This window comes from Phocoena phocoena, chromosome 4, assembly GCF_963924675.1.
Source record: "Phocoena phocoena chromosome 4, mPhoPho1.1, whole genome shotgun sequence".
NCBI classification, from domain to species: Eukaryota; Metazoa; Chordata; class Mammalia; order Artiodactyla; family Phocoenidae; genus Phocoena; species Phocoena phocoena.
In genome coordinates, this window is record NC_089222.1 from 37,028,764 (window position 1) to 37,051,640 (window position 22,877).

The window sequence follows — 22,877 nt, forward strand, 5'->3', positions numbered from 1 at the left end:
GAAAGACATCATAAAGATTAGATCAGAAATAAATGAAAAAGAAATGAAGGAAATTATAACAAAGATAAATAAAACTAAAAGGTGGTTCTTTAAGAAGATAAACAAGGGGCTTCCCTGGTGGCGCAGTGGTTGAGAGTCCACCTGCCAATGCAGGGGACACGGGTTCGTGCCCCGGTCCGGGAAGATCCCACATGCCGCAGAGCGGCTGGGCCCGTGAGCCATGGCCACTGAGCCTGCGCGTCCGGAGCCTGTGCTCCGCAACGGGAGAGGCCACAACAGTGAGAGGCCCGTGTACCGCAAAAAAAAAAAAAGGAAGATAAACAAAATAGATAAACCATTAGCCAGACTCATCAAGTAAAAGAGGGAGAAGACTCAAATCAATAGAATTAGAAATGAAAAAGACACATATTAATCAAACTGTCAACATACACTGCAGAAATACAAAAGATCATGAGAAATTACTACAAGCAACTCTATGGCAATAAAATGGACAACCTTGAAGAAATGGACAAATTCTTAGGAATGCACAACCTGCAAAGACTGAATCACGAAGATATAGAAAATATGAACAGACCAATCACAAGCACTGAAACTGAAACTGTGATTAAAAATCTTCCAACAAACAAAAGTCCAGGACCAGATGGCTTCACAGGCGAATTCTATCAAACATTTAGAGAAGAGCTAACACCTATCCTTCTCAAACTCTTCCAATATATAGCAGAGGGAGGAACACTCCCAAACTCATTCTACAAGGCCAACATCACCCTGATACCAAAACCAGACAAGGATGTCACAAAGAAAGAAAACTACAGGCCAATATCACTGATGAACATAGAGGCAAAAATCCTCAACAAAATACTATCAAACAGAATCCAACAGCACATTAAAAGGATCATACACCATGATCAAGTGGGGTTTATTCCAGGAATGCAAGGATTCTTCAATATACGCAAATAAATCAACGTGATACACCATATTAACAAACTGAAGGAGAAAAACCATATGATCACCTCAATAGATGCAGAGAAAGCTTTCGACAAAATTCAACACCCATTTATGATAAAAACCCTCCAGAAAGTAAACATAGAGGGAACTTTCCTCAACATAATAAAGGCCATATATGACAAACGCACAGCCAACATCGTCCTCAATGGTGAAAAACTGAAAGTATTTCCACTACGATCAGGAACAAGACAAGGATGCCCACTGTTACCACTCTCATTCAACATAGTTTTGGAGTTTTAGCCACAGCAATCAGAGAAGAAAAGGAAATAAAAGGAATCCAAATCAGAAAAGAAGAAGTAAAGCTGTCACTGTTTGCAGATGACATGATAATATACATAGAGAATCCTAAAGATGCTACCAGAAAACTACTAGAGCTAGTCAGTGAATTTGGTAAAGTACCAGGATACAAAATTAATGCACAGAAGTTTCTGGCATTCCTATAGACTAATGATGAAAAATCCGAAAGTGAAATCAAGAAAACACTCCCATTTACCATTGCAACAAAAAGAATAAAATATCTAGGAATAAACCTACCTAAGGAGACAAAAGACCTGTATGCAGAAAATTATGACACGGATGAAAGAAATTAAAGATGATACAAATAGATGGAGAGATATACCATGTTCTTGGATTGGAAGAATCAACATTGTGAAAATGACTCTACTACCCAAAGCAATCTACAGATTCAATGCAATCCCTATCAAACTAGCACTGGCATTTTTCACAGAACTAGAACAAAAAAATTTCACAATTTGTATGGAAACACAAAAGACCCCGAATAGCCAAAGCAATCTTGAGAACGAAAAACGGAGCTGGAGGAATCAGGCTCCCTGACTTCAGACTATACTACAAAGCTACAGTAATCAAGACAGTATGGTACTGGCACAAAAACAGAAAGATAGATCAATGGAACAGGATAGAAAGCCCAGAGATAAACCCACACACATATGGCCACCTTATCTTTGGTAAAGGAGGCAGGAATGTACAGTGGAGAAAGGACAGCCTCTTCAATAAGTGGTGCTGGGAAAACTGGACAGGTACATGTAAAAGTATGAGATTTGATCACTCCCTAAGACCATACACAAAAATAGGCTAAAAATGGATTCAAGACCTAAAGGTAAGGCCAGAAACTATCAAACTCTTAGAGGAAAACATAGAACACTCTATGACATAAATCACAGCAAGATCCTTTTTGACCCAAATCCTAGAGAAATGGAAATAAAAACAAAAATACACAAATGGGACCTAATGAAACTTCAAAGCTTTTGCACAGCAAAGGAAACCATAAACAAGACCAAAAGACAACCCTCAAAATGGGAGAAAATATTTGCAAATGAAGCAACTGACAAAGGATTAATCTCCAAAATTTACAAGCAGCTCACGCCGCTCAATAACAAAACAACAAACAACCCAATCCAAAAATGGGCAGAAGACCTAAATAGACATTTCTCCAAAGAAGATATACAGAGCGCCAACAAACACATGAAAGAATGCTCAACATCATTAATCATTAGAGAAATGCAAATGAAAACTACAATGAAATATCATCTCACACCAGTCAGAATGGCCATCATCAAAAAATCTAGAAACAATAAATGCTGGAGAGAGTGTGGAGAAAAGGGAACACTCTTGCACTGCTTGTTGGAATGTGAATTGGTACAACCACTATGGAGAACAGTATGGAGTTTCCTTAAAAAACTACAAATAGGGCTTCCCTGGTGGCGCAGTGGTTGACAGTCTGCCTGCCGATGCAGGGGACACGGGTTCGTGCCCCAGTCCAGGAAGATCCCACATGCCGCGGAGCGGCTGGGCCCGTGAGCCATGGCTGCTGGGCCTGCGCATCTGGAGCCTGTGCTCTGCAACGGGAGAGGCCACAACAGTGAGAGGCCCGCGTACCGCAAAACAAACAAACAAACAAAAACTACAAATAGAACTACCGTATGACCTAGCAATCCCACTACTGGGCATATACACTGAGAGAACCATAATTCAAAAAGAGTCATGTACCAAAATGTTCATTGCAGCTCTATTTACAATAGCCAGGAGATGGAAACAACCTAAGTGCCCATCATCGGATGAATGGATAAAGAAGATGTGGCACATATATACAATGGAATATTACTCAGCCATAAAAAGAAACGAAATTGAGCTATTTGTAGTGAGGTGGATGGACCTAGAGTCTGTCATACAGAGTGAAGTAAGTCAGAAAGAGAAAGACAAATACTGTATGCTAACACATATATATGGAATTTAAGAAAAACAAAATGTCATGAAGAACCTAGGGGTAAGACAGGAATAAAGACACAGACCTACTAGAGAATGGACTTGAGGATATGGGGAGGGGGAAGGGTAAGCTGTGACAAAGTGAGAGAGTGGCATGGACATATGTAAAATAGATAGCTGGGGGAAGCAGCCGCATAGCACAGGGAGATCAGCCCATCTAGAGGGCTAGGATAGGGAGGGTGGGAGGGAGAGTGACACAAGAGGGAAGAGATATGGGATCATATGTATAACTGATTCACTTTGTTATAAAGCAGAAACTAACACACCATTGTAAAGCAATTATACTCCAATAAAGATTAAAAAAAAAAAAAAAAGCAAAAAAAACCCAGACTCAGCACAATGTTGTTTTCCCTCCACTGAGACATGAGAAAATGGGAGATTCTGACGTACATTACTCTTCCACTAAAATTACAATTAGATTGAAAACCCATATGACTGCAGTTTATTTTCATAAGCACCCATTAACTGAACAAAATACAAGTGAGAAAGGAAGAGGATAAAGAGAAAGAGCAGCTAGCAGGAAACTCAGGGTAAGAACAGTTGTAACTAGAATTTCTCAACTCCACATACGGCAACTGATGGGTAAGAAACTGTGAAAGAGTCAATGCTTCTGAAATTTCTGCTCTTGTTGTTAAAATTGCAATCTGTGGATTAAATTATTTTCATCAAGGTCAAAATTTTCAATGAGAAAATACAGGGCGTTTCAAGATGTTATATTTGTCAATTAATTTCCTCTTTCTTCTAGTCATTCACACTTGGAACAGCCATCTGTGATCTGGCCATCAAACTAAGTCAAGTCTCCATAGTTTGAAGACTGGGAAGACCTTGCTCTGATACATTTGTCTTTTTAATAATAATAAAGTCTTCCTCTGACCTCTAGCCAATTAGGCAAAGTAATCAATAGAGCCCTCCCTGTGAGCTAAGCATTGTACCAGCCATCAGTTTCCTGACACTCAAGCTGGATTCTCCACAGCTCCAGAAATGTGTGCTGATGATCCGATTAACAAAAGTTTAATTAACAATTGACAAAGAAAGGTCAGGAGTGTGTATCCAGAAGAAAAAACCCTCAGGCCTTACCATCATCCACAACATCCTGGGCTGCCACGGAGTTTGTGTACACAACCAAATCAGAGAGCTCTCGACAGAGCTTCATGGTTTTCCTTCGGCGGCCCAACCTGTAAAATACACACCAGGACTCATGACATTTTTGAGCTGGAAGAGGTTTGGGCTTCTGGTTACTCCACCTTCCCTACCTGCTCCTGATGGAGCCAGGATTGGAAACCAAGTGTGATTTTTAGTTCAGCATTCTCTCCACCACAACACCATACTCATGTGGCTTTTTTCACCGCTCAGCCAGACTTTATTCACAGTCTCTTCTCCTGAATTTGTGAGTTCTATTGTGAAGGGCTTGATTCCCACCATTACCCAACTGTGGAGTAAACCAGAATTTAGCAGGGAATCACTCTGCTTTGTCAGAAGGAGAACCTGGACTAAAAAGCAGTAGGGATACTGTACTGTCAGTCACAAGAATCCTATATCTAAAGATAAATACACCAAACTTTCCATAGTCATTATCTTCTAGAGGTATAAGTACAGTGAATTTTGATTTCTTCTTTATGCTTTTTCTATATTCTTCAACTTCTTAAGACAAACATCCATTACTTACTCTCTCTGTACATCTATATCTTCTGTATCCCATAAACCACTCCTAGGATCTGCTTTACAAATTCTGCTACTTACTCTTTGCCACAGTAAAATAGTAAAATTCTCCATAGATTATCACATTCTCCTCACAGACACACTTTTCTCCTCTAGGAAAACATATGATCATTAAAAACTTCAATCCCCACCAAGGAGATACACAAATGGCCAATAAGAACATGAAAAGAAGCTCAACATTAGTCATTAAGGAAATGCAAACCAAACTACAGTGAGATACCACTGCATATCTACTAGGTTGGCTATAACCAAAAAGGTAGGCAATAATGAGTGTTGGCAAGGATGAGGAGAAACTGGAATGCTCATATATTGCTGGAGAATTTTCAATGGTACAACTGCTTTGCCAACATAGTTTGGCAGTTCCTCAAAAAATTAAACAGTTACCATGTGACTCAGGAATTCCACTTTTAAGTATATACCCAAGAGAAATAAAAACCTATGTCCACATAAAAACTTAGAAATGAATGTTCATAGCAGTATTATTCATAATAGCCAGAAAGTGAAAACAACCTAAATATCCTTCAGCTAATGAATACATAAATGAAATGCACTATATTCGTACAATGGAATATTATTCAACAATAAAAAGGAATGAAGTACTGATACATTCTACAACATGGATGAATTTTGGAAATATTATACTAAGTGAAAGGAGCCAGACAAAAAAGGCCAAATATTGTAGGATTCCATTTATATGTAATGTCCAGAAAAGGCAAATCTATAGAGACAAAAAGTAGATTAGTTGGTACCAGAGACCAGGGGAGAGAGAGATGGAAAGTCGCTGCTAATGGTAGAGTTTCTTTTTGGTGTGATGAAAATGTTCTGGAATTAGATAGTGATGATATAGATTTATTCACTCAGTGAATATTTATTGAGCACCTATTGGAGATAAAATAGTGAATAAATCAGACAAAAATTCTTACTGTAATGATACTTATATACATTGAACAAAAGAATTAAGGCCAAAATGTGTCAACAACTCATTTTGCCAAGAAAGAAGACATGCACATAGACAGGTATAAAAACCAATGGGAAGAAGAATCCATGTTCCTCCTTTACCACGTAATTAGGAAATTCTCTAGCCATTGGTAAAAATCTGGTTTTGTGAAAGCAAATGATTATAAATCAATGTGAGGGAGGTAATGCCTAGAAATGACAAGTAAAACTCCCAGGACACTCCATGACACAGAGAACTTCTGTATAAAGTTAGCCCTTTTTAATCCTTATCTTAAAATTGAATTAGTTTACTGAAGTCCCAAAAGGACACCATCATCAATGCTTGAGCCTCGATAGCTATTACGGGCAAATCTCTAATTGACTTAAGAGCAGCATGCAACGTGATTTCATGTGATAGCTTCCCTGGCTATATGATTCAGAGTCAAGCCTTTCTCAAACTTATATTTGAGAACATTCACAGCAGAGGTCTCCTGGAAGGTAATTCTATTTCTCTTATATCCTTTACTGTAAGTACATATTGAATTTTCTGTACTCTAAGGGTAGGAACCATACACATCTCCTTTGCTCTCACTAATTAGTTACTATTTTATGTATGGACATTCTGTTGGAGTGAAGCTCAAATATAAAATTTAAGTGAACACTAAATGTGATTCATTCCTATAGGACCTCTATGCCTCCAATTTCGTTTAGTTTCAGTCTTATGATAAAGTCACAGAGGGGTGTGTGTGTACATGTGCACGTGTTTGTATATTTATCTATGAAGGATATAATCTACTTTCCTTTGCGAGACTTACTGTATACATAATTTGCCAGAAAATCCTGTATCAAATCATGTGTCACAATTTGGATTCTACAATTTTGGCCATTTTACTCATCCCAAATTCTACTGGCAATAATAAAGACAACAGCAGCTAATATTTTTGAGCACTTAGTTAATTGGAGTAGGGCTCATCAAGCCAAATAGTTTAATTCCTTTAATCCTTACAATGACCCTAAGAAATAGACACAAATGAGGAGCCTAACTTGCCCCCATCTTAAAGTTGGAGGAACAAGAGTTTGAAGTCTGGCTGATTTCAGATCCCTGACTCTTCACATGTTCTTGTCATCTATCTTCTCCTTCAGTCTCCTGTGAGAGCCCCTCTGTACTAGTTCATGTGGTCCCTCTCTCTTCTCTGAAGATATCTTTTACCTGACAACTGCTACAGCCAGCATTTATTAAGAGCTCACTGTGTGCCAGGCAGCACAAGTCCCCTACATGTATTATAATCTCACATCCTGTTGATCTTCACATGTCCCACTGCAGAGCTCTCTACCTTGCAATCTGATTTCCTAGACATGTACAACTAAAACAGCCAAGCTGATGTGCATGGAGAGGCCCCAGGAGCCTGAGCAAGAAACATGGAGAGCTTTCTTACCTGTACAGCTGGCCGGTCTCCTTGCCAGGATTCTGCTGTGCGTCCTCCTCTTCATCAGCACTGTAAGATTTGGACCGTGATTTTGTGGTTTTCTGCCGGAAAAATCAGAGTTCACTTAACACAAACTCAGCGCATCAGGTACATCTACAACATACAGAGGAATGAGCTTTAAAATAGACACACACACACACACACACACACACACAAGGACAATTACTTGGAGAAAAACAACTGACCAAATATTGCAGCTTGCCTCACCATCAATAATAAGCATGTCGGTGGCCAAAATTATCTTAAAATATCAAGGCAAAACTGAGGGTTTCATGCTCTAACATTGACTTCTAAGCCACATAAAATGTAGGTCTTAGACTATTAGTCATGCATTGAAGGTCTCTGTGAGGGGTAGGGTTAAAGTTGTAATATCTATTTAAATGATTATAAGGGATAAAGTGTCCTCTTATATAGGAAGCTCACTATTCCTTTTGACTTACTTATAAAAGGCAGATTTGATAAAAAAGACAAGTAGTAATTTTTAAATGAATAACTACCACTCCTGCTTTTGTTCAGTATGCATTCAAAAACCCATCTAAATCAAACTGTTCATTTGAGACTTTGACCCATCTTAATTTCTAGAGCAGAATGAAAATTGTTACCTACAGGAGTCAGGCTGAAAGACTGTAGGACTAACCTGGTGTCTTTGGACAGATTAGCTGTTAGACATAAAACCTCTTAGGAATGATACACTTTCAGCCCCACCACATTGGAGATAACCCCAATATTTGGCAACACACACCTCAACAATCCAAATGATAGGGAGGGGCCCTAGTAACTACAGAAAAACTTGCCACCAAAATTACAGCTTCTACAAACAAAGGTAAGACTTTTAGACAGAGTACCCCGGACATTTTGGGAACATGGCTTAGAAAAGGAAAGGGACTCCATCCCCACATTACCATGGGAACCAAATCAACTTCTAGATTTTCTCATTCTCAACAAATAAAAAAATTCAAACTACCCTGTTGGCATAAATACATTCAACTCTACTGCACTGACGGCAAGGCGCCAATTTAGTCTAGAACATTTTTACGTCTTATTTATGCCTTGAGAACTTCAGTGCACATGGCGTGGACCCAGGCATCTGATGATCTCATGTTCCAGATTGGCCTCTCACCAAGCTGATAAATTGGCTAATCTCTCAAGCTTCCTATTGTGCTTTTTTAAAGGGTAGGACAAAAACATCTGTCCTAAAGGATTATTATTTTTGTGATGATTAAATGAGATGACATGGAAAGTCATTCTGTAAACCACATAATATTAACTTTCAATTTAAAATACTATTAATACTTATTTAAATAACCTGCAAATAGTCTTGTAAACATTCACTCTTATGACTTGAGACATAATAAATTCTAATTCTATACTAGCAAAGGTACTCCCTAAAAGCTTTATTTTGGAAAATAATTTTAATTTAAATGAGTGGTTGTAATCAAGAAAAGAAATATTCTCCAATTCCGCATATAGTTAGTAATTTGAGGTGTTACAATAATAAATCTGTCTTTCCCAGGTTCATTTAAAAATATAAAATGCAGAAAGTAGAAATAAGTAATGAATCGCCAATGATAGATATTTGGAGAAATGATGATATATTTTCTTTACATACAGTTTTGACACATCTTATCACAGTTAACATACGACATAATCAGTTTTTCATCTTACTTTTTTATTTAATGTTTTGCATGTTGAGCTCGTCAGAGTGATCTTTTTTTTTTTTTTTTTTTTTTTTTTTTTGCGGTACGCGGGCCTCTCACTGTCGTGGCCTCTCCCGTTGTGGAGCACAGGCTCCGGACGCGCAGGCTCAGCGGCCATGGCTCACGGGCCCAGCTGCTCCGCGGCATGTGGGATCTTCCCGGACCGGGGCACGAACCCGTGTCCCATGCATTGGCAGGCGGACTCTCAACCACTGCGCCACCAAGGAAGCCCAGAGTGATCATCTTTTAATGGCTGCATAATTGGCCATTGTGTGAATGAATCATGATTTACTTAAGCAGTCTTTATGGGAGAACATTTTGGTTGTTTTCAGTTTATTATGGCTATTTTGTCCAACCTTTCAATAAATTACCTTATTGATGGGGCAGGAAATTCCAGATACAACATTAATTAAAGTACAAGAAATGGCCTTGGAGAAACCTCATGCATAAAGTTCATCACCCAGTGACTGACTTCTTGTTTAACATGTTTTACCTTTTTATTGAAGGTAAAGCATACACTTAGAAAAGCACAGGAATCGTAAGTGTACAGCATGATGGCTTTCCACAAAGTGAAACCACCCAAATGAGGAAATGGAATATTATCTGCCCCAAAGCCTTCAGATTCTCCTGTTTGGTCATCACCTTCTCCCCAAAGGTAACTACTATCCTGACTTTTATCCCATAGACTTTTTTTGGCCTGTTTTTGAGCTTCATATAAATGGACTCAAACTGTATGTACTCTCTTGGGTCTGGCTTCTTTTGCTCAATGTCATGTTTACAAAGATCACACTATTGCATGTAGTTGTAATTTTGTCATTCTCATTGCTGATAAATATTCCCTTATGTGAATACGCCACCATTTTTATTCTTTCTAATGCTGATGGACGTTTGAACTGTCTCCTGTTTGTAGTATTGCAACTAATGCCCCTGTAAATATCGTTGTTTGTCTCATGACACACACCTAACAATGGAACTGATAAGACATGGTTCATAGAGCGGCTTTAGTTGGTACTGTGAAACAGTGTGTGGAAGTAGCTGCACAAAGGCAGGTTCCCATTAGCAGCTGATGAGAGTTCAAGTTGCCCAGCATCCTCACTAACACATGCTGTTGTCAATCTCTTTATGTTTGCTGTTGTGGTGGGTGTACACGGAATCTCATCATCATTTTAGTTTGCATTTCCCAGAGGACTGATAAGGGGGAGAACCTTTTCCATATTAGCCACTTGGATATCTCCTGCTGTGAAATTCATTTAAGCCTTTTGCTTGTTTTTTAAAAATTAGTGTGCTGGGCTTCCCTGGTGGCGCAGTGGTTGAGAGTCCGCCTGCCGATGCAGGGGACACGGGTTCGTGCCCCGGTCTGGGAAGATCCCACATGCCGCGGAGCGGCTGGGCCCGTGAGCCATGGCCGCTGAGCCTGCGCGTCTGGAGCCTGTGCTCCACAACGGGAGAGGCCACAACAGTGAGAGGCCCACATACCGCCAAAAAAAAAAAAAAAATTAGTGTGCCTTCTTTATTGATTTATAGGAATTCTTTATGTATTCAGGAAAGAAATCCTTTGTGGACTTGTACAGAATATTGAAAATATTCTTTCCCAGTATGCTATTTGCTCTTTGATACTTCTGATGAACAGGAGTTCTTAAATTATAAAATAGTTTATCAATTTTTTCCTTTTCTGGGGTCCTCTTTGAGAAATCTGCAGTTATTCCAAGGTCATGATGATAGTCTCCTGTCACCCTCTAGACTCTTTAAATTACCTGAATTATGCACAGTTATCTTCCTTAATTCATACCTTATGTTTTCCGAAGTTGGTCATGAGGGATCGTCCGTGTGTTTTCTTTCCACTTTCCTTCACATCTGGATGCTGAGTAAATAAAGCATAATATGACTATTTTTCTTCTTTGCTTTTGTTTTCTCCTTAGTTCTGGTGGAAGGGCATGGAGTCCCTCTCTCCTTCCATCTCTAGGTGGGCAGCCGGCAGGTCCTGCTCATTTCCTCCTGCTCTACCCTCCACTTCCCTGAAGGTGGCTGTGTCTGCCATGAGAGAGGGGGGATGCTGCACAGAGAGACCTGGGCACCATCAGGAGATGGTAGCTGCCAACAGCTCCCCAAAGCTGGGGTCAAGGACCTCTCAGTAATGCCCAGGTGTGCAGGCCTCTCTAGTGCCTGTTCACAAGGCTCTCTACAGCACAGGATGTATTCTTTTCAATGCCCTGAGGGGGAATAAATCATCTTCAGTTAAAAGTAGATTTAATTTTGAAAAATGGCCACAAGTCATTAACAGCCAATTCAGTTGACTAAAAACAACTAATCAGACTGATCACTTAATTACTATTTAGAATTTGGAAACATTAAAAACAAATAAAATCCAAGTATATCTATGAGGCAATAAGATTGTTTTTCTTTAAGTAAACTGCAGCAGAGCTTATCTGTTCATTAAAATCATTCCCTCTGTAGTGAGCACAGGAAAGATGTATTGTAGATTCTGAATTCCTCCTCATGTGAATTAATTTTCCAGGCTAGAGATCTCTTTATTCTAGGGAACAGAAAAAAAAAAAAAAAAAAAAGACCACTCTGCTAAAAGGGTTTAGACTCTTTTTCCAATCGTCACCCCTAAAAATATGTATTAGGTGATTCACTGCTAATTACATGATGTAAGAGGAGACCAATAGGCCCCGCCCTCCCAGGACTTTCAGCTGAACAGAGATAATCTCATAAATGGAATAAATGTAGGTGAGCAAAACCACCCGAAATCAAAAGGTCAGGAAGAGCATCTACATATATCCATAGAAACTAATCAAAGATACAATGCGGGATGGGGAGGGGGAGCAGTGAGAACTGGGTTGGGGAAAAGGCAGTTCAGAAAATAGTGGAGGAGGGTGGGTGGCAGGTTTACAGGGTAATTTTAGTTGACTGGTTTATATACCTTGACTGCCTTTGAAGATCAATTAAAGCTGATCATTAACTATTCAAAAACCCTAGAATTAAGAAAGTAGTAAGATATGGTAATAGAAGTAACACTGCTCTTCAAGTTAGGAGACCCAGTTCTGTCACCATGTAGCCTCAGGTCCCCCATCTCTTTTTTTTTTTTTTTAAGGTGATTTAAAAGATCATTTTTAACCTATTAGAAAAGTTTTACAAAACTAGGCTTATTCAGTCTGAAGAACAGAGAATTGAAACGGTGTTTTAAGGTGAATGAGAGTCTCTCTGATGGATTTAAGTCTAAGCAGGAAATTATATACATCAATACATTGATGGGAAACAGAAGCTGAACACATAAGAAATACCCTGGTACTCAGAATCAGATGGAAAGAGAGGGATTAATAGGTGAAGCAAAACATAGGAGATTCCAGCACACACTCTGTGCTAAAGACTTGCTCCTCTGGGGTAAACACCCACTTCTTGACCTCAGTCCTCTTATCTGTGACATGGGGGAGGAATGGACCAATTAACCTCTGAGTTCCTCTCCAGTTCTAGTAGCTCATCTATTAGTAGGGAGACCATGTCATCTATTGTCCAAAACAGGACTCTTAAGAGTGAAATGGGGACTTCCTTGGTGGCTCAGTGGTTAAGAATCCGCCTGCCAATGCAGGGGACACGGTTCGAGCCCTGGTCTGGGAAGATCCCACATGCCATGGAGCTACTAAGCCCATGCACCACAACTACTGAGCCTGTGCTCTAGAGCCCGTGAGCCACAACTACTGAGCCCGTGTGCCACAACTACAGAAGCCCGAGCGCCTAGAGCCCATGCTCCACAACAAGAGAAGTCACCGCAGTGAGAAGCCTGCACACTGCAACGAAGAGTAGCCCCCGCTCACCACAACTAGAGAAAGCCCGCTAGCAGCAACGAAGACCCAACGCAGCCAAAAATAAATACATAAAATAAATAAATTTATTTTTTTTTAAAAAAAGAGTGAAATCAGGCACCTTTAATAATTACGCTGGGACAATAGGTATAAAGCGAGGTTGCCCCAAGCAAGTTGAGGTATAAGGTCATCCATTTTAATAGGCACCTGCTATGCCCCAAGGATTATGCTAAGTGTATTACATATATTCTCACTTAATATATACAACCATCCCTGGAGATAAGTATAATTAAAATCCTAGTTTTGCAGATAAGAAAAACAGAAGTATAGTGAAGTTAGATAATATGCCCAAAGTTACAAAGCTAGTTGGTGATAAAACAGGGATTCTGTGTAGTTCTGTCTCCTCTCTGGCTTTCTCTCCCTCCCCCACTCTACACTCCTTCTTTATGTACCAGAGGAATACACACAGATATCTCTCCCCAACTTGACCTCTCCTTGAGCATCAGCACTGCATCTTTCATTGAATCCATGGATCAAACACTGTGCCAGGAACTCAACATGAATACAAGGGAGACAGCAAGCAAGAGAGATGTAGACTTTGTCCTCCCTGGGCTTGCACTCTTATGATGGAGACAAACGATCATAACACACTATAATAAGACTATGATGGGGAAAGTTCAGGGTACTGCCTGAGGGCACGGGAAGGCCATCTACCTAGACTTGAGGATCGAGGAGGACTTCTAAGGGGACATGTTACAAAAGCTGAAGCCAGAAGACAGGTAGACATTATCTACGTGAAGTGAGGAAGAGGAAGTGTGCGAGGAAAAAGCAAACACAAAGGCCAAGTGCCAGGAACATGGCACTTTCCAGGAAACAAAGAAAGGCAGGGGTTGGGTTGTGTATTTGTACTGTACACACGCACATTAATGGACAAATCAGAGCTGGGGTCAGATGATGGAGAAAGGATCTTTTGGGCTATAGCTTTCAATTTGAGCTTTATCCTCCAAACTATGAAGAGCATTTGAATGGTTTAAAATAGGAGAATGATGTGATCAGATGCATGTTTCTGAAATATCGCTATGGTAGTGGTATAAATGAGAGACTGGAGGGAGCGGGACAGCAGGAGAGGTGCAAAAGTTCATGTTAGGAATAATTAAGGCTACCCAGATGGCTGTAGCTGGGATGTAAACAAAGAAGTGAATTCAGAACTCTAAAGAAGGCAGGCATCCTTCTACTAAGTTCTTCCAGTGTGAAGGATGAGAATTTCATTTTTATTTTACTTCGGAGATCTCCAGGAAAAAGCTGGCACCAGTAGCACACAGTACTGCACTGCTGAGTGACGATTCAGGAGGGAAAGGAGCGGAAGTGATGAGCTGTCCTGAACCCCACAGCACATTCTCAGCCTTGGCTCTACATGTGCCTATGTATCTGACACAGATGGACTTGTCTCAACAGTAACTTGTCTTTGCTTGCCACTGAACCAAAACCATACTTTAAAAACTAACACAACAGCAGGGTTAAAAACCTTAACACTTCATAGTCCAGTTTATTAAAGTTGCAGGCTCCATTTACTTTCTGCAAGTCTGATACATTCTTGCAGTCACCCAGGTTTAAGGGAGAGTAAAAACTAAGAAAAAGGAGGAGGAGTTTTGTCCTACTACATCTCTGAAATTTGAAGTCCCTTACCATCTTACCTGATAGGGAAATTACCATTAGAATCTCTTCCAGAAAAAGAAAGATGGTCTTGATTTGTTTCTTCAAAAATCCCCAAGACCTGCTGTTGTCTTTCCAGTTGGAATGATCTAGGATGGAGCAAGCAAAGACTTCTCCAAAAGCATAAGGGGAAATGACTGGCCCAGATTAGCCAAAGAGAGTTCACCAGGGACAAGAAGCAGAAATCAAGCCGGGTTAACCGAGTGTGATTTTACAGACATTTGTGTGGTTTAAACTAAGAGGCTGGAGGGTCAGGGAGGAAAGGGAGAGGCTAACTGGTATTTATAGAAATGTTCAAGAAAATTCAAAATTCTATGATAAACTGTAAGGGCAGTAATGCTGTAAATGACATTTTGGTTGTCTCCCAACATTCCATTCTGCCCCTCCAGCATGCAGGGGCAGAATGCATTTTCAGAGGGGCAGACCTTGGTGCCAGTTCCAGGGGTAAGTTCTCAGTGGCATCAGCAAGCCAGTGGTATCCTACGCCCTTGCCAAATTACTGTTCCAAGAAGGACACATATGCAAGGCCACCACGGGGATCAACTCAGGGGTGGGCACATGAGCTAAGATGCCCAACCAGAGCTCAGCACGAACTCCGGTTTGTTGGATGAGGCACATACACCGTCTCACTCTCTCTGTACTTGGACCAAGAAACACACAGCTCAGGGGCCTGTTGGCAGTCACCCTGCAACCACCAGGAGAGGGGGAACCAACATGGGATGATGCTAATCACGTGGTAGGTAGAACAGAAAGACAGGTCTTTGATGACCCTGCTGAGCCTCTGAATTAAGCCCACCTTGAAGGCCACTCTGCAAATGAACTTGCCACTTACCTACCCGAACGCCTTTCTTCATTATTTAAGCCATTTTGAATTAGGTTTTCTATGTTTGGAAACTAAACAGACCTGAGAAACAGCCAGGCGTTTGAATGGCTGGACTTCTGTAGAGTCTAGAAAGTAACCACCAAAGCTGAGTGGTTGCTCAGGTCCAAAAATGATGATCTTCCCTCTGCCTGGGGAGCTCTGAGCCCTGGAGGATAGGCGGCAGTAGCAGGGGAGGCTGCTATCAGCTAAGCCAGGGACCACGTGGATCTCCTCTGGTCCAGAATAAATGCCCTCAATGTCCTGCCATGATAACGTCAGCAAACCCACTATCCCTCTTCCTTGTCCATTTATGATATTTTTATTAGAAAGCAGAATAAAAACCTCCGCCAGAGCCCAAACCATTCATTCACTCAGCAACTATATATGAAGGTCATACTAAGGCCCAGGCACTATACAAGTCAGGAAAACAATGGTTATCAAGACTGACATGATTCCTGCCTTCAGAGAATCTACAGTCTAGTTGAGAAGACAGATATTGAACAAATAAATGCAAATGTGTAGGAAAAAAAAAAACTTCTTGAAAAAAGAAGATATAACAGGCTACCATCAACAATATAAAAGGGATAGCTAACCTAACCTACGGGTCAAGGCAGGACTCATTTAGAATACCACATGGATGCTGGAATTTAAAAGCCTAAGTAGGAGTTAGCTAGAGTAGATGTGGAAATGGAGTGTTCCAGGCAGAGAAAATGGAATGTGAGGAAGACCGTGGCATTTAGATGGTTGTGGCTGGTGTGACGTCGTGGGTGGTGGTGTGACAGGGAAAATGGGGAGATCTGAGACAGGAGAGGTAGGCAAGGATGGAATTATGCAGGTCCTTGAAAGCCCAGTTAGTTTGCAATTTATCCCAAGCATAATAGGAAGCCACTGAAAAATTTTGAACAGCGGAGTGACACGATCAGATTTGCATTTTTAAAACATCATGCTGATTTCAGAGTGAAGGTTAGATTTAAAGAGGGCAAGAGAAATCTAAGTGAGAGTTGACATTGGCCTGAATTAGGACACAGCCGTGGAGAAGAAGTGGACAGACAGACACACTCAGAAGGTGTGATCAACAGGGCATGGAGGTCGCCTGAATGAGTCCCCACCCTCACCTGAGCACAAGTGGGGAAGATGAATGCAGGGGCACTGGGCTTTGTCCTGAGGGTGCCAGTGAAGGAGTATATGAATCATTTCTACACCCACCCATGCACTTTAATCTATTATTCACTATTTCTCTCCATTTTTCAGGAGGAGATTCTCATTTTTCCAGCAATATGAGGATAGAAATGGAAGAAACTGGAGAAGCCTTCCACAAATGACAAATGATCAGAAACAAAGCATGAGGTGCTTTCTTTTTCCTGTTGAAGGACAAGTACAAGAGGGAAATGTATACCTGCTTCAGGTGTGCATTTAAGCCTTCATGCGTGGCCTTCAGTAGTGCCCTCACTGTGAAACTATCAGGATCTTCCTTGTCTCGAATTTGAGATTCTTTTAACAGCGACTCCAGTTTTTTCCTTATGAAAGATTCCACCTGATGCTCAGTGGTCCCGTTATTCTGCGAAGAATTAAACAGTGGAAATAATTTCCCTTAAGGAACACAGAATCACTTAGAACACAGCCTTCACTCAAGCCAACCTTGCTGCTATAATTTCTCTCTCAATTACCTGTAAGAAGTTAAGCTTTTTGTCCTTCTCCCACCAGCCCTCCACCAATCCCATAAAATAATGATGACCATGACTGCATTCAACCTTTAACAACCCTATAGTCTTATTATCATTCCCATTTCAGAGACACAGAATCTGATGTTTAGAGAAATAAGTTGATCAAGGTTACAAAGCTAGCAAAGAACTGAGGCAGGATTCCAACTCAGGGCTCCTAAGTCCTTCTCCCCACACTACTTTACACTTTCACTAGAGGGAAGGCCAAGGAAAGTTTTGGGAGAATAAGTTTTCTGTACCTACACAGGGAAATTTGAACAAGACTATACTATTTAGAACAAATCACTTCCTTCACTGAAGGGGAAAAAGTGCTATGGAAATCTTTGGAAAGGAGGATTATTCTGAGATAAAATGTCTTTCCTATCTCTGCCCCACTATGTAATTGGAGGGAATTCAGTACTGACTTGTGCCTTGACTCAGCACTGTAATTACCTTAAGATCACAACTAATTTCAAGTGTTTTGGATAACAAAGCTCTGCCTGTGTCCAGGAGATAATTTACACAATGTTTAAGTGATCAAGGGACCCAGATTTCCTAGAAGTCTGCTTAGTGCAGGTTTTTGGCCCGCTTGTTCTACCTGAAACTAACGGCCCAGGCTCTGTTCACTGCTTCTCCCCTTCTCAACTCCCTCCCGCTATGTCCAACACCCTTCCATAAACTCTTCAGCCACTTGCCAAAGGCCAACCCACCCAAAAGCAAGGAAGGGGTGCTCCTCCACCAGAACAATGCCCCTAGTCCTCACCAAAAGTTTAAGATCCATTTTTCCACTTGCAAATTTGTTACTAAGAGGTCATTATATTTAAATAAGAGAATGGGCAGTTTTTCAGTAATGCATTCATTTTCACAAAATCTCATAAGAGCAAAGCAATATAGATACAAAGGGAAACTGGAAAAAAAAAAGCTACATCAGAACAGGTTATTGAATTTCCCTGTATTAATATCACATGCATGAATATCTTTAATATACCCAGTGAATGAGGCACTCCACTTCACTGGAGGCCCTCAGGTCCTGCAGGAGACGCAAAGGTGGAAAAGAGCTGGCCTTTGACATCAGGAGCAAAGATCCCATTAGGCTAACAAAGGCATGTCCCCAAATATCCTACCCAGGTCCACACAGCTGCCTGCAAAAGCACAAATGACCAGCACAACAGTGGTTCTGAGAAGGAACACGGCATTTCTGCCTGAGTGACCAGGAAGACCTCAAAGAACAGGGGGGACTCTGTATGGTAACTAAAACTTCAACAGTGATGAAGAGATGTCATCCATCACTCTAGCAAAGGTTTTTACATTAGCAAAGCGTGTTTTGTAAACATAGGAACAGATTCATTTTCCTGGAGCAGAAGTTCATGAAGCGGGGTAGCGGCAGATAAAGTTGGAAAAGTACTTTGGGAACAGGTTGTGGAGGTGCCTGAAAGCAAGAAGTCAAGAGGTGTGGAGTCGCTGAGAGTCTCTGGGTAGACAAGTGCCTGAGGTACATTTTAGAAATAACAGTAACCAGGCAGCATATACAGAAAGAGAAAAGATACCTTACAAATGAAAAGCCAGATGTGAGGATTGGTTCAAGATGGCGGAGTAGAAGGACATGCTCTCACTCCCTCTTGTGAGAGCAGAGAGCACTGGAAACACAACTAACTGCTGAAAAATAATCGACAGGAAGACACTGGAACTCACCAAAAAAAGATACCCCACATCCAAAGACAAAGGAGAAGGCACAATGAGATGGCAGGAGGGACTCAATCACAATAAAATCAACTCCTATAACTGCTGGGTGGGTGACTCACAAACTGGAGAACACTTACACCACAGAAGTCCTACCACTGGCGTGAAGGTTCTGAGCCCCACGTAAGGCTTCATAACCTGGCGGTCCAGCAACAGGAGGAGGAATTCTTAGAGAATCAGACTTTGAAGCCTAGCAGGATTTGATTGCAGGACTTCGACAGGACTGGGGGAAACAGAGACTCCACTCTTGGAGGGCACACACAAAGTAGTATGCATATCAGGACCCAGCCGAAGGAGCAGTGACCCCATAGGAGACTGAACCAGACCTAACTGCTAGTGTTGGAGGGTCTCCTACAGAGGCAGGGGGTGGCTGTGTCTCACCGTGGGGACAAGGACACTGGCAGCAGAAGCTCTGGGAAATGCTCCTTGGTGTGAGCCCTCCCAGAGTCCACCATTAGCACCACCAAAGAGCCCACATAGGCTCCAGTGTTGGGTGGCCTCAGGCCAAACAACCAACAGGGAGGGAACCCAGCCCCCAGCCTCAGCAGACAAGTGGATTAAAGTTTTACTGAGCTCTGCCCACCAGAGCAACAGTCAGCTCTACCCACCACTAGTCCCTCACATCAGGAAACTTTCACAAGCCTCTTAGATAGCCTCATCCACCAGAGGGCAGAGAGCAGAAGCAAGAAGAACTACAACCCTGCAGCCTGTGGAACAAAAACCACATTCACAGAAAGACAGACAAGATGAAAAGACAGAGGGCTATGTATCAGATGAAGGAACAAGATAAAACCTCAGAAAAACAACTAAATGAAGTGGAGATAGGCAAACTTCTAGAAAAAGAATTCAGAATAATGATAGTGAAGATAATCCAGGACCTCAGAAAAAGAATGGAGGCAAAGATCAAGAAGATGAAAGAAATGTTTAACAAAGACCTAGAAGAATTAAAGAAAAAACAAACGGAGATGAACAATATAATAACTGAAATGAAAAATACACTAGAAGGAACCAATAGCAGAATAACTGAGGCAGAAGACTGGATAAGTGACGTGGAAGACAAAATGGTGGAATTCACTGCTGTGGAAAAGAATAAAGAAAAAAGAATGAAAAGAAATGAAGACAGCCTAAGAGACCCCTGGGACAACATTAAACGCAACAACATTTGCATTATAGGGGTCCCAGGAGGAGAAGAGAGAGAGAAAGGACCTGAGAAAATATGTGAAAAGATTATAGCTGAAAACTTCCCAACATGGGAAAGGAAATAGACAGACACCCAAGTCTAGGAAGTCCAGAGAGACCCATATAGGAAAAACCCAAGGAGAAACACGCTGAGACACAGAGTAATGAAACTGGTAAAACTTAAAGACAAAGAAAAATTGTTGAAAGCAACAAGGGAAAAACAAATCAATAACATAGAAGGGAACTCCCATAAGGTTGACAGCTGATTTCTGAGCAGAAAGTCTACAAGCCAGAAGGGAGTGGTATGACATATTTAAAGTGATGAAAGGGAAGAACCTACCACCAGGATTACTCTAGCTGGCAAGTATGTCATTCAGATTCGATAGAGAAATTAAAAGCTTTACAACAAGCAAAAGCTAAGAGAATTCAGCACCACCAAACCAGCTCAACAACAAATGCTAAAGGAACTTCTCTAAGTGGGAAACATAAGAGAAGAAAAGGATCTACAAAAACAAACCCAAAACAATTAAGAAAATGGTAACAGGAAAATACATATCAATAATTACCTTAAACGTGAATGGACTAAATGCTCCAACCAAAAGACACAGGCTTGTTGAATGGATACAAAAACAAGACCCATATATATATGCTGTCTACAAGAGACCCACTTCAGACATAGGGACACATACAGACTGAAAGTGATGGGATGAAAAAAGATATTCCATGCAAATGGAAACCAAAAGAAAGCTGGAGTAGCAATACTCATATCAGATAAAATAGACTTTAAAATAAAGAATGTTACAAGAGACAAGGAAGGACACTACATAATGATCAAGGGATCAATCCAAGAAGAAGATATAACAATTATAAATATATATGCACCCAACATAGGAGCACCTCAATACATAAGGCAACTACTAACAGCTATAAGAGAGGAAATCGACAGTAACACAGTAAGAGTGGGGGATTTTAACTCCTCACTTACACCAATGGACAGATCATCCAAACAAAATTAGTAAGGAAACACAAGCTTTAAATGACACAATAGACCAGATAGATTTAATTGATATTTCTAAGACATTCCATCCAAAAACAGCAGATTACACTTTCTTCTCAAGTGCGCACGGAACATTCTCCAGGATAGATCACATCTTGGGTCACAAATCGAGCCTCAGTAAATTTAAGAAAACTGAAATCTTATCAAGCATCTTTTCTGACCACAACACTATGAGACTAGACATCAATTACAGGGAAAAAACGTAAAAAACACTAACACATGGAGGCTAAACAATACGTTACTAAATAACCAAGAGATCACTGAAGAAACCAAAGAGGAAATAAAAAAATACCTAGAGACAAATGACAATGAAAACATGACGATCCAAAACCTATGGGATGCAGCAAACACAGTTCTAAGAGGGAAGTTTATAGCAATACAAGCCTACCTCAAGAAACAAGAAAAACCTCAAATAAACAATCTAACCTTACACCTAAAGGAATTAGAGAAAGAAGAACAAACCAAACCCCAAGTTAGCCAAAGGAAAAAAATCATAAAGATCTGAGCAGAAATAAATGAAATAGAAACAAAGAAAACAATAGCAAAGATCAATAAAACTAAAAGTTGGTTTTTTGAGAAGATAAACAAAATTGATAAACCATTAGCTAGGGGCTTCCCTGGTGGCGCAGTGGCTGAGATTCCGCCTGCCGATGCAGGGGACACAGGTTCGTGTCCCAGTCTGGGAAGATCCCACATGCCGCAGAGCGGCTGGGCCTGTGAGCCATGGCCACTGAGCCTGAGTGTCCAGAGCCTGTGCTCTGCAACGGGAGAGGCCACAACAGTGAGAGGCCCACGTACCGCCAAAAAAAAAAAAACCAAACAAACCATTAGCTAGACTCATCAAAAAAAGAGGGAGTGGACTCAAATCAATAAAATTAGAAATGAAAAAGGAGAAGTTACAACAGACACCACAGACATACAAAGCATCCTAGGAGACTACTACAAGCACCTCTATGGGAAAAAAATGGACAACTTCAAAGAAATGGGCAAATGCTTGGAAAGGTATAACATTCCAAGGCTGAACCAGGAAGAAAGAGAAAATATAAACAAACCAATCACAAGTAACGAAATTGAAACTGTGATTAAAAATCTTCCAACAAACAAAAGTCCAGGTCCAGATGGCTTCACAGGGGAATTCTATCAAACATTTAGAGAAGAGCTAACACCCATCCTTCTCAAACTCTTCCAAAATATTGCAGAGGAAGGAACACTCCCAAACTCATTCTATGAGGCCACCATCACCCTGATACCAAAACCAGACAAAGATACTACAAAAAAAGAAAATTACAGATCAATATCGCTGATTAATATAGATGCAAAACTCCTCAACAAAATACTAGCAAACAGAACCCAACAACATGTTAAAAGGATCATACACCATGATCAAGTGGGATTTATCCCAGGGATGCAAGGATTCTTCAATATAAGCAAATCAATCAAAGTGATACACCATATTAACAAATTGAAGAATAAAAACCATATAATCATCTCAATAGGTGCAGAAAAAGCTTTTGACAAAATTCAACACCTATTTATGATAAAAACTATCCAGAAAGTGGGCATAGAGCAAACTTACCTGAACACAGTAAAGGCCATATATGACAAACCCAGAGCAAACATCATTCTTAACAGTGAAAAACTGAAAGCATTTCCTCTAAGATCAGGAAGAAGACAAGGATACCCACTCTCACCACTA

General features: G+C 40.7%; 1 protein-coding gene across 2 annotated transcripts in view; it reads right to left on the reverse strand.

Moving 5' to 3' along the window:
• PLCH1 (phospholipase C eta 1) overlaps positions 1-22,877 on the reverse strand; it is a 216,800-nt gene that overhangs the window by 21,907 nt on the left and 172,016 nt on the right. For both annotated transcript variants that reach the window (XM_065876179.1, XM_065876178.1), the window contains exons 11-14: positions 16,902-17,063; positions 10,917-10,988; positions 7,380-7,471; positions 4,366-4,463 (exon numbers count right to left, since the gene is read on the reverse strand). In XM_065876179.1, the coding sequence (XP_065732251.1) occupies positions 4,366-4,463; positions 7,380-7,471; positions 10,917-10,988; positions 16,902-17,063 (424 nt within the window). The remainder of the gene's footprint in view (positions 1-4,365; positions 4,464-7,379; positions 7,472-10,916; positions 10,989-16,901; positions 17,064-22,877) is intronic.